Below are 11,972 nucleotides of genomic sequence, written 5' to 3' on the forward strand. Positions count from 1 at the left end.
AAAATGCACTTGTTCACTTGTTCTTTGTGGTCTTCTCTAAGTCTAAACACCATGGATATCTCCTATGATTTGATCTTTAGAATGGTTCTTTTGCACATACCTTGTTGGAGTCTTAATACTTGTTATCTCTAACTCCCTTCCAGAGTCTTCTTGAATTTTGTAGATTGAATCAACCTTATGATCATCTTTTAGAACCTCAAGCGATTGCATTGAATCATCAACACTTAAATGTGCACTTTCTACTACTCTCTTAAATCTCTTGTTATAACATTTGTATGTTTTTCTTGTCACTGAATAACTAAGAAAAAACCTTCATCAGATCTAGAATCAAACGTACCCAAATTTTCTTCCTCTCTTTTGATGTAGCATTTGCTTCCAAAGATTTTGAAATGCCTGATAGATGCCAATCTATCATTCATATGGTGTCTTTGTAGTTCTCAATCTAATTTAAGCTCTATTTGTCAGGGTCTAGGTAGATCGAAGCAATAAATAATATCAAATATAATGTAGAATAAAAGAGGAAAAAGTAACAAAGCACAATAACACATACATTTAACATGGTTCACCCAATGTAGGCTACATCCATAGAGAAATAGTCTTCCACTTCTTTTCTATTATTTGATGAAGAGAAAATTGCAATATGATGATTTCACATTACACAACCACTTAATTATCAAGCCTTTTTGGTGGTTTACAAAGGTTAGTTTACATGCAAAAATAATATTTGACTCCTTTATTAAATAATGATAATTTTTTTCTTTGGGGGTATTGCCCCCAGTAGCCCCCGCTAGGGGCATTGTCCCTAGACCCCTACTATGGGCCCACAGGAGGGGTTTTTTCCCCCTACACTCCCATGTTTATTGATTTGGGGATAAAGTGGTTTACAAAGTCACCAAAATATAAGCCAAGTAGCATGATCAGTTGTCACATACCAACAATCTCCCACTTGGAGATTGATCAAGCTCTGTACCAAACAATATCCCACTTGGAGATTGATCCTGGATGAACATTGTTGTACCTATTGCTCCCACTAGATTGATGCACATGGAATTGGCTTGTTTCTAAATGCCATTTTATTATCATGCTTGAAGGCAAACATAAATTGAGTAGGAAATCAATTTTTCTTGAGTTACAATGTTAGTCAACATATTTGTAGGATTCTAGCTAGTGTGTATCTTTTCTAGCTTCAACTATCCATCTTCTAAAATTGAGCATATGAAATGATACCTGAACTATATGTTTTGTCTTAAAGTGATGAGATGGATTCTTTGCAAGATGAATGACACTTTGATTCTTACTATACAACCTACTATTCTCCTACTGCTTGGTCAATTCCTCTATAAACCTTTGTAACCAATCATCTCCTTACTAGTCTTTGTAGTAGTAATATACTCTACTTTTGTTGTAGAAAGTGTAATAACCTTTTAAAATTGCAAAATCCAACTAACTGATGTTCCACCTACAATAAATACATACCTTGTGGTCCTCCTCCTACTATCAATATCTCCTATTAGATTTGAATCATCATATGCCTAAAGAGTGGAGTTATAACCTCGAAAACATTAAAGCTATTCCTGCATCTAAAATCTTTTCAAAAGCTTTTCTATGTAATCACTATGAGACAATGTTAGTATGTAATTTTTCTCATCCCTAGTTATTCTCATACCAAGGATTTGTTTTGTTGCACCCAAATCCTTCATAACAAATGACTTGGCTAATTTCTACTTGAGCTCATTTATAGGTTGCGTATTGGATTTGGCAACAAGTATATCATCAACATATAATAACAAGATAATATACCTACCTTTATCTAGTCTCTTAAAATAAACACAAAGGTCAGATTGGCATCTATTGTAACATTGTTCAAACATAAGCCTATCAAATTTCAAATACCATTGTTGGGGTGCTTGCTTGAGGTCATACAAGCTCTTCTTTAACCTATACACTAAGTCCTTCTTACCTTTGACATCATATCCTTGTGGTTGTTGCATATAAATCTCTTCCTCCAAATCTCCCTAGAGAAGAGTTGTCATTACATCTAATTATTCAAGATGCAAGTCTTTTGTAACCACAAGACTTATAATAGTTCGAGTTGAAGTTATTTTAACAATAGGAGAAAATATTTCATCAAAATCAATACCTTTTATATGTGCAAAACCTTTTACCACAAGTCTGTCCTTATATCTTTGTGTGCCTCCATGTTCTTCCTTTAGCCTATAAACCCATTTGTTTGGCAATGCTCTTTTACCCTTAGGCAATTCAACTAAGTCCCAAGTTTGGTTTTGTATCAAAGAGTCCATCTCCTCTTTCATTCCTTGCTCCCACTTCTTTCTGGTTTCAACTCGTGTTGCTTCTACATAACTTTCCAGTTCACCAAAATCAATCAATAATATATAATATAATGAGGGAAAGTATCATTTAGGAGATAATTATCCTAGTAGGTCTTCTTGTAGGGGTTTAAGGTACTTGTTCTAGTTATTCAATATTTTCTAGCATTAATGGTTCTATATTTTGTGGGGTTTCATCAAGCACCTTGTATTATGTCTTTTTCTTTTCATGTTTCTTTCCTTACAACTGATCTTTATACATAATGCTCGCATTGAATATGGCATCTCTACTCCTAATGATTTTTTCATTTTCGTATGCCCATAAACGATAACCAAAATCATTAACTCCACATCCAATAAAAGTACACTTCTTGGATTTTGTCTCAAGCTTTGTTCTATTTTTTATTTCAAAATGGACAAATGCTTCACAACCAAAAGTTTTTATAAATAAGTAGTTTACCTTTTTGCACATGCATGTGTCTTCTAGAATACCACCATCTAAGGAACTTGAAGGTCCTCTATTTATTAAGTAAACAAAAATATCCAAAGGATCTACCCAAAACTATAATGGCAATCTTGCATACAATCTCATACTTCTTGCACACTTCATGATTGTTCTATTCATCCTTTCAGCCATGCCACTTTCTTGTGGTGTTCTTGGAATCATCTTTTGTTTACGAATACCATGATATGAACAATAATTAGCAAACTCTTTGATACAATATTCACTTCCATTATCTGATTTTAGACACTTCAACTTTTTTAGATCTATTTTTCTTTTATGGTGAATAGATTGAAGTAGTAGTTTAAGGGAGATTGGTTTTGGTTTGTCTCATTCGTTAAGTGAAATTAAATGTTATTTTGTAGTTCCTATATTTATAGGGATTTAACTATAATGTAGTTGTATGTGCTTATTTTTAAGGATAATAATGGTAGTTGCATAGGCAAGAAGATGGTGGCATTCCTTTGAATTCCCTATTGGCATATCCCTTGCATTTCCTAAAGTTGCAAGTGCTAGTATAACTCAAAATTTTAAATAGATAGTGACATATTGGTATTCGCCTCAAATCAGAATATTTTGTTTTGATTGTAGAAGGATGAGCATCAAGATCAAAGATAAATTCACAAGGATTTGTCTTGCACCTATGAACTTGTCATTGTGTAATCAACAAACGTGTATTCTTCATTGTACTTGACTTGCCCAATTTCTTTTATGACTTCTAATAAATACCTTGATGGGGCTACCAATAACAAGAGAACATGTTTTTGTAGGTCAATTCACAAAACTGTTTGAATTGATTAAAAGCAACAATCTTCAACCATGCACATGCCTCAAAGAATGCTTGTGCAACTCTAGATTTCTTTTAGTGAATCAATTGTGTGTAAAACTCTAGATTTGTTTTAGTGATTCAATTGTAAGTGTGTAAAGTAAATGAAATTTCTAGGAATGCCTAGAGATATTTGATGAATAAACAAAATGCATTGAATGCATTTAAATAGAAGGACACAGCAATAGTCACACAATTTTTTGTTCAATCAGCTGTGTATAAAGTATGAGTGAAAGAACCAAAATTTGAATATGAATTTCTAAATCCGAAAAGGATGATTCCATGACTGCAGACTGCAAACTTATATTGGAACAAGGAATGGGCTAACCCAAAATGAATGACATGTACTTATATGTATATAATGGGATATAAAAAATATAAGGATAAAGTGAATATATGAGAATGAATGAATATGTAAATAGGATTAAGAGTAAATACATAAGAATGTGTGTACGGTGATCTAGAACAATGGACCTGACTTTATACAACAAAATTACACTATTTGTCAATATATCATGACAAATTTCACCATTAAAACTTTTTAAAGAGAGGTCAAAATTTTGTGCAGCTGTCACATTATAGTAAATTGAGAATTTGAGAATTTAGTTATAGAAAGATTTTTACATCAAAAATGTTAAATATTTAATCACTAAAATGCAGAACAGATTTAATTGATACAATGTAAACTGAACACAGCCAATGCGTTTGTGCTTGTTACAATGGGTACCGAACCTGGGTATTCTAAAATCCTGCTTCACCAATATAGATGAAAACAAAGAACTAAGATCCTGATTATTCATTTGGTCGTTTTCCTTTATACCCTGGCTGAATGTAAAGTAATTGCAGGACAAAGAAGCCTATGGGAGGATCACAACTCCATAGTTAGTCCTCCAGCTGCACCCTGCCCAACTCCATTCCCTTTAAAATGTTGCCTCTCATCAGAATACGAGCCATGTTTTGTATGGTCATATTTCTCCCCATCAGCCCACAGAGCATATGCTTCCTCCCCATGTACTGCATCATCTCCTATCAAAAGTTCATCGTCTGGCATCCTCAGTGGAATGAAAAACTGGATGGCTAGCATGATTATGGTTGTCACAACAATGTTCCAGCCAATGATAAAAGTAGCTCCCACTATTTGCTTGACAAATTGCATGCCATCCCCATAAAATGCTCCCTTGGAATTTTTTACTGCGAGGAAGAGGCCACAGAGAGTAGGCTCTGCAAGAAGGCCTGTAAGTGCTCCACCCAGTAATCCTGCAACTGCGTGGGTATGGAATACAGCCAATGTATCATCAACTTTCTGTAGCAAGGCCGACTTTTTGTGAACTATCATCATGGTCCACCATGGAATACTACCAGAGAGCACACCCATTACAATGGCAGCCCATCCTTGCACGACACCTACACAATAGGAGAAAGAAAACATTTTATGACATAGGTTTCGCTCAAAATTTGAAACCCTTTACTTTACCCTGTACTTAGAAGAGAACATCCTCTATATGGAAAGGAAGATGGACTGTGTTCTCTATGGTTGAAGTGCTAGTTTCTAATGCATATCAATTAAATTGAGCCAAACTTGTTTCATAATCTATCCCACAACCAAAGAAAAAGGCTACTGACTTCACAGAGAAACAGGGTAGAGCTAATTAAGGGTTTGGTTTTACCTGCGCCTGGGGTAATACAGACAAGTCCAGTTATCATTCCCTGAACGGCTCCAATGACTGAAGGCTTCTTAAAGAATATAACGTCTAAGCAAGTCCATACAAGAAGACTGGTGGCTGCACATATGTTGGTATTCAAAACTGCCATGGATGAAACAACATTGGCAGAGTAAGGGCCGCCTCCATTAAAACCACACCAGCCCAACCACAGAAAACCAGCTCCAGCGAGCATTAGCAGCACATTGTTTGGAGGAAATCTTTCACGGTCCTTTTGTAACCTAGGTCCTACCTGTTTCCTCCCCACATTCAACGAATAAAAACAATCAGGATATATAATCTAATAATCAATAGGTCTGTATAAATATAGAGGTCAAGAAAGAAAAAAGAAGTGAGCCTACCCAATAAGCTGCTGTAAACCCTGCAATTCCAGAAGATAGATGAATCACATAACCACCTGAGAAATCAATGACCCCCCACTGGAAAAGGAATCCTCCTCCCCATAAACTATACGCTCCTACAGTATAAGAAAAAGTGAGCCAGAGTGGCACAAATGCCATCCATGCTTTGATATTCATTCTTCCAAGCAAAGAACCAGCCAAGAGAATCATTGTTATGGCTGCAAAAACGAACTGAAAAAACACAAGGGTAGCCATAGGGAAAAAGGGCTCGAGAGCTTCTGTCTCGATGGTTCCATTATTGTACTTATGCTCTGTTTCGGGAACTTTGGCTTGCTTGATGAGAAACTTTTGGCCAAGTGCAGGTCCCGCCTTACCCCAGAATGGAAGGAGTTCATCCCCAAATGACATTTTATAAGCCCAAGTCACCCAACAGATCAGAACAGCTGCAAATGCATAGAGAGCCATGAATGCAGAATTAACAGCCCATTTCTTCTTTACAATGCTTCCATAGAGGATAACAAGGCCTGGCATGCTTTGCAATCCAACAACAGTTGCAGCTACCATTTGCCATGCATTGTCTCCTTTGTTAAGCCAATTTGGTATTCCCGTGGCATTCTGGTACGCAAGTGGAACTGTGGTAGCCATGGCTGCTACAAGTTCAATTGCTCAATCCAAACTCTGCACAGAACCCATCACAATATGGCATGTTAGCAAGTGACAAAAGCATCACATATGAAATGGTTTTCTGCTAAACCCCACAAAGGGCTTTTCACAAGAATTCAGTTAATACATCACAGAGTTGCATTTCAAGGAAACAACTTGAAAGCATTCATCAAAGCTACATAATGGCAAAATTGAAATTTCAACGCAATCAAATTAATAGCAAAACGGCAGGTAGTAGAAATCAAAGCATAACAGATTGCCAAAAAATAATGCTCAAACCATTACCCATTACAGAATTTTCCTACCAGCAGTTGCAGAAGAGCATATTCACCTACGAAGGACTGGAAGTGTGACAAATAAAGCTCATCCAAATTTAAAAAATACCCATGGAGGAATTCATGCTAAAAATCACAGCAAAACACGACTCAGCACAGAAAATCACAAAATTCCACACCGAAATTACAAAAGTCTGTAAATCAACATCATAAGCTGATAAATTAAGCTTAGCAATCACAGAAAACTCCATGAACTAATAGAACTCGGGGAAAACTTCAAAAAGAAAATACAAACTAACAGAAGTAAGGCAGATCTTAAAAAATTAAATACATTCTTAAAAGTTGCCCGAAAATCTTATACATAATTTGAAGCAAACAACATGCCCCATTACAGAACCAGCATCTTTTTGAATTCCCATAACACATGGTCCAATCTCTTCTGTTTCAAAAATTACCAGTTCGGAGCTTTAAGGAAGAAATTTTCTAGGGAAATTTGTTGTTACTGGCCTATCCAGTCAGCACTTGTCGCCTGGATTTGGTAGACTAAGAGCTCATACATCTAGACTATATCAGTAATCTTTTGGCCATGTGGAGAAAAAGAATAGAAAAGAATGTCTCGTTGAAGATCACAGACACGTATTATTCAAAATCAGAGACACAAATTATACAACATGAGGCAATGGGCAATCTCATAAATCAAAACAGCCGATCATAGTGTGAAAGGAGAGAGAAAATGTGTGACCTACCCGGCGGCTGCAAAAGTTTTTCCAGTCAAACAAAGGCAGGTACTGTACGCGTGCTGGTGTAGTACACTTTGCTCTACCAGGTAGGAACACGGAATTAGAATGATTAATGTCTCTCTACACATACGTAACGAAAGCCAACCTCTTCGCTTTATATCGTCATATTTGTCTCTCGAGGTTTGCTTTTCTAATATTCATTTATTTCTTACTTTTATTTCATTTGTAGGCTATTTTTAGTTTCATTGATATTAAAACTACATTCATTAGCCTTCAATGTTCTCAAGTTATTATTAATTTAGATATTTTTTATAGTAGAGGATTTTGTAATTGTGCATTCTAAATTTGTGTTTCTCAAAATTCTACATGGAAATTTTAAATCACTCCAATTTTTTTGACAGCAGCTTACTTGACAAATCTCCTGCTTATAACTAAGATTTCAGGGCCGCATCATCAAATATGATGCCACATCAGCATGTTTTTTGCCAAGGTGTCCAAAACAACCCAAAAAAAAAGTGAGACCAATAGGTGAGCAAAAGGGCCCCAATACTTGTGCAGCTAATGTGGCATCGCATGATTGGTTACTTTTCACAACAAATGGTATATTCCATTCAATTATTGGTACTTATCATACAACTATTGGTGCAATGTTATACAAAACTTGGACATTAAATCAGCAAGTATGGGAGTATTAAATTAACAACTTCTATCACAAAAATTGGAACACGCTCAACTACTAGATCCTTTCCCCTATATGTGATTTTTTATTTTTGTCTATTTTTAATGTTTATATATTGAGATTAATCTAGTTGTAGGTTTGTTTGAGCTTGGTTTGCAGCCTCGAGAGGTTATTTGGGGACGGGGGCTTACTTTGTCAAAATGATAAGCTCTAGATTGTTGGGTTACCTTGTTGATTTCTCTTCATAAGAGAAAAAGGAAAGAAAAAGAAAAAGAAACAATAACAAGGATTATGCGATACAATAAAGCTAATTCAATTGACATGTAGCTTGCAAAAACTACAAAAAAATTGAAGAAGAAAGAATTTTGGTTTTCTTATATAGGATAATGTGTAACTTACAAACTATCTAAATTTGATGATTTAATCTATTGTGATCTGGGTTTTGTAGATAGTCATCTTGCATGTAAACAAGAAGTAGATACAAAAGAATGTGGATATATGCCACTTTTATGTGAGGTGGGTTGAATCTCAAATATTTAGTGACAAATCATAGGGGAATTGAATTTAGTGATCAGTAGAAGATAAAATAAATGAAGGCAACTGTTGTAGATAGTTTAGTTCCAATTCAATTATAGAACATTTTCGAAGGTTTGTATGAGCGCTACCTCCTTGCCATATGTACCCCATATGCTCAAAGTTGTTGCATTGGATAAGCTAAATAATATAAATTTTCTTCTATCTTAATTTAGGTCAAATTCATGTCCTCTAACTATTAATGATATCAGATTTTCACAATCTAGGTTTGGTTTGCAACTTATCATTTCATGTTCTTAGCTCTCTAGTATCCTGATGATGGATCACGGAGTGTGATCCGAAACGTTGATGAAAAAAACTGCTACACAATCTAATCCAGAAAGTATGAGATTAGGTCCTCTAGCTAATTTTTTTAGGTCTACCCATTTTTTAAAACCAAAAAAATTGGATTCAAGTTGTATGATTCTATACAAAAAAAGCAATTTTGAGTTGGCTTTATAATTCTTTCTTTATTTTTTGTGAACTTAATGTATTTTTTTGACGAATATAAAAATTACATTATCATATGAATAAACCATGGTCACATTTGTTTTTTATAATAAAAGCAGCCAAAAACGAGGGGGCTGACCCATAGGTACAATTAAGAGACCAGTGGCAGGGCCATTGTTCGCACATTAACAGCAAAGTAGCAGCCTTTTACCTCTATTAAAAACAAAAACCATAATACGAGAGTTTATCAGCAATAAAAAAAATTCAGTCAGAGTATAGTTCATAAGCCACGTAGGGCTATAACCAGCAAAATATAAACATAAGCCAAAATTGGGCTTATCCAACCCGCAACTACACAACATAGACAAAAAAACACCACCACATGCAGACAATTAATTCTTTTTCCCTTGGCTCTTCTTAGGGAGCAGCTTTCGAGCCCATTCCTTCATGAGGAACTTGAACAGGCCTTTGTAGTCGTCCTCCTCTTTGCCTTTCCCTTTGGCCGCGATATCCTGCAACAGACACAGTGTCGTCGCCAAGCATCTCATGACATTCAGCGCGAACTTGGACACATCGTGCATCTTGGACTCCGTTGCCTCCAATCTGTCGGTAATCACCTGCACAGTATCAAAGAGGGCCTCTATCTGTTTTTCGAGCTCAGTCAGGTTGGGCCCTTCTTCCTTCACACTAATGGCCTCTTCAACAACCAGCATTTTTTCAATCCTAAAAGTCGGAGAAGGGAAATTGGCTGGCTCCGGATTCATAGAGGAGACGGGACTTTCAGAGACCTGGGTAGATCTCACAGAATGGGGGGTTTGTTTGTGCTAGGTCAGGGGCGCTTTAACATATGGAATGGAGTTGCCTGTGTCGTGCGAGGAAGAGGGGTCTCGCAAGGGTTTCTCCGAGGGTTTAGTGGCCAATCTGCTCGAGCGACGGGGGATGTTGGCTTCTTTGATAATGTCCAAGTACGAGTCAATCTCTTGGATTTTGACTCTTTTAGGGGTCCTCACCTCCTCCGGGGAATGATTCTTGGATTTCTTGCCGGAGGATCCAAATTCCGGGCACTGAGGGCTTGAGTCAATATTGGTCAGGGGTTGGGTCGAGGGGCTAACATTCTGCATAGAATGGAATGGGGCGGGCAGAGGGCGAGGTGAAAGTTATATAGGCAGAGCATGAGGCCCTGATGCAGGATGGGAAAATCTTTCCCTTTCTTCTTAGCTTCAACTATATCCTTAATGTTAGCATCCATCGAATGCAGAAGAAAGAACGAAATGGAAATGAGGTCTTTGTTCCTCAAATGGTTCAGGAACGGGAGATGGTAGTAGTAAAAAATGCCATACCTGCCCTCCAGAGTAAAATATTTCATCACAATGTAGCAGACTTCGTCCCATGGGTAGGGAAGCTCCTCCCTGTTGAAACCTCCAACCCTCTTGATAGGGTTCTCTCCTTGGCGAAAAAATTGGTTGAGGCTAGTAGAATCCGCGATTCAGCTGTGCTTTTTCCATTTTCTGCCCTCCATTGATAGGCCCGTCGCCTGAACAATAACCTCTTCGTTGATTTCGAAAGAGATTCCCCCCATGGTCACCCTTTTGTCCTCCCAGGAAGTCACGAATTGTTTGTAGAGCCTCTCGTTGTTGCCCTTCATATTTTCCATGAATTTGTCAATACCGCCTTCGGTGCACACAAACCAGGCCACTGGTTTGGCTTTGAACTTGTCCACTTTGTTGGGTTCCAATCTGAGCCTGTCCCCCCCCATTCTTGAGTCCTCCAGATTCACAGTTTGAAAAACCAGAACACAGAGCCGAAGCGAATGCGAGACGGAATGGTTGAGAACGGTGTGTCAGACTTGAAGTGAACGATCATAATAATCAGAGTGATTATTACCCTTTACGATCCTGTAGATATCGATATCCGAAGATCTACTCAGAGCGTGTGAGCCTTTACTCGAGCCAATGTGAGTTGATAGATTCCCAATGCTGCCTTTGCCGTCGTCAGTTGGCTCCGTCCGGGTAATAATTAGAGGGTAATCATTTCCGATGTCTGTACTTTCATCATGAATCCATCCCATGTGGTAGTGGTGACTCAGCCTGCCCTTGATACGTGATCGTCTAGGGTGGAAATTAGCGGGATCTCCATGCCAATTTAAAAAATACAAGAAGGTTTCCTTCCTCATTGAGCGGAGGGGGTTGTCCTTTCCTTGGAAAAGGTCTTTTCCTTTTCCAAGATTTCCTTAATGGTGATTGGTAGCAGATTGGAGTCCCTCCAGCATCGTAAGCCATTCTGTAGTCTTCCTTCCACCGCCATGGAATCGATGGCTTTGTTTCCTTCTCTGAATATGTGGCATATAGTGAAGTCCTCCATTTTGACCAGAAAGCACCTGATGTCCCTCAGAATAGGTTCCACTCTCCATCCTGCTAAAGTGTTTTCTTTGATAGAATCAATAATGATTTGAGAATCTCCTTCAATTTCGAGATGCTTTATTCCTATGGAGTTAGCCATTTTCAGACCCAAAAGGAGGGCCATTCCTTTAGCTTGAGTGACTGTATTATCCCTTAGGTTGCCAGCATAAGTTGCAACCATGTTCCCAAGATGATCCCTTATGACTCCACCACTAGCCTGATAGTTGCGTTGAGCAGAGCCATCAAAATTCAGTTTGAACTAGTGAAGTCTGGGGGTTGACCATCTAGTCATCCGTCTCTTAATCTTGGTGTTGTTGTTGACGCGGTCAAAGCCAGGGGAGCTTCCAGCAAACAGCGATCTTCTTGTCCACCTCATCAGGAGCATAGGGGGGGATTTTCCATTTTGTGACTTCTAAATTTTCCGTAATCATCTTAAAGTAGATATGAGCCACAGAGTCCGGGGGGGTCTCAGTGTC

The 11,972-nt window shown here is 37.7% G+C and overlaps 2 protein-coding genes across 6 annotated transcripts; both read right to left on the minus strand.

Annotated features, from left to right (window-relative positions):
* Positions 1 to 4,231: 4,231 nt before the first annotated feature.
* LOC131074694 (ammonium transporter 3 member 1) lies at positions 4,232 to 7,516 on the minus strand. 5 transcript variants are annotated; one of them, XM_058011380.2, is made up of 4 exons: positions 7,402 to 7,516; positions 5,718 to 6,395; positions 5,323 to 5,608; positions 4,232 to 5,059 (listed from the first exon to the last, which is right to left on the minus strand). In XM_058011380.2, the coding sequence occupies exons 2-4, from the start codon at positions 6,360 to 6,362 to the stop codon at positions 4,524 to 4,526; spliced, it is 1,467 nt and encodes a 488-aa protein (XP_057867363.1). In that variant the 5' UTR covers positions 6,363 to 6,395; positions 7,402 to 7,516; the 3' UTR covers positions 4,232 to 4,523. The 5 variants fall into 5 exon arrangements, with proteins under 5 accessions (XP_057867363.1, XP_057867366.1, XP_057867361.1 ...); XM_058011383.2 differs by lacking the exon at positions 7,402 to 7,516 and adding an exon at positions 7,017 to 7,328; XM_058011378.2 differs by lacking the exon at positions 7,402 to 7,516 and adding an exon at positions 7,111 to 7,327.
* Positions 7,517 to 11,266: 3,750 nt separating this feature from the next.
* On the minus strand, positions 11,267 to 11,677 carry LOC131074704 (uncharacterized). The gene has a single exon (XM_058011392.2). It carries the CDS (start codon positions 11,675 to 11,677, stop codon positions 11,267 to 11,269), a length of 411 nt encoding a protein of 136 aa, XP_057867375.2.
* Between the last annotated feature and the right edge of the window lie 295 nt (positions 11,678 to 11,972).

This window comes from Cryptomeria japonica, chromosome 4, assembly GCF_030272615.1.
Source record: "Cryptomeria japonica chromosome 4, Sugi_1.0, whole genome shotgun sequence".
Classification (NCBI taxonomy): domain Eukaryota; kingdom Viridiplantae; phylum Streptophyta; class Pinopsida; order Cupressales; family Cupressaceae; genus Cryptomeria; species Cryptomeria japonica.

Coding starts and splice junctions, on each gene's coding strand:
- LOC131074704 (XM_058011392.2), bottom strand. CDS start 11,677: ATGGTTGCAACTTATGCTGGCAACCTAAGGGATAATACAGTCACTCAA.
- LOC131074694 (XM_058011380.2), bottom strand. CDS start 6,362: ATGGCTACCACAGTTCCACTTGCGTACCAGAATGCCACGGGAATACCA. Junction 5,609..5,717: donor GGTTTACAGCAGCTTATTGG/GTAGGCTCACTT, acceptor GGGAGGAAACAG/GTAGGACCTAGGTTACAAAA. Junction 5,060..5,322: donor CTGTATTACCCCAGGCGCAG/GTAAAACCAAAC, acceptor CCTATTGTGTAG/GTGTCGTGCAAGGATGGGCT.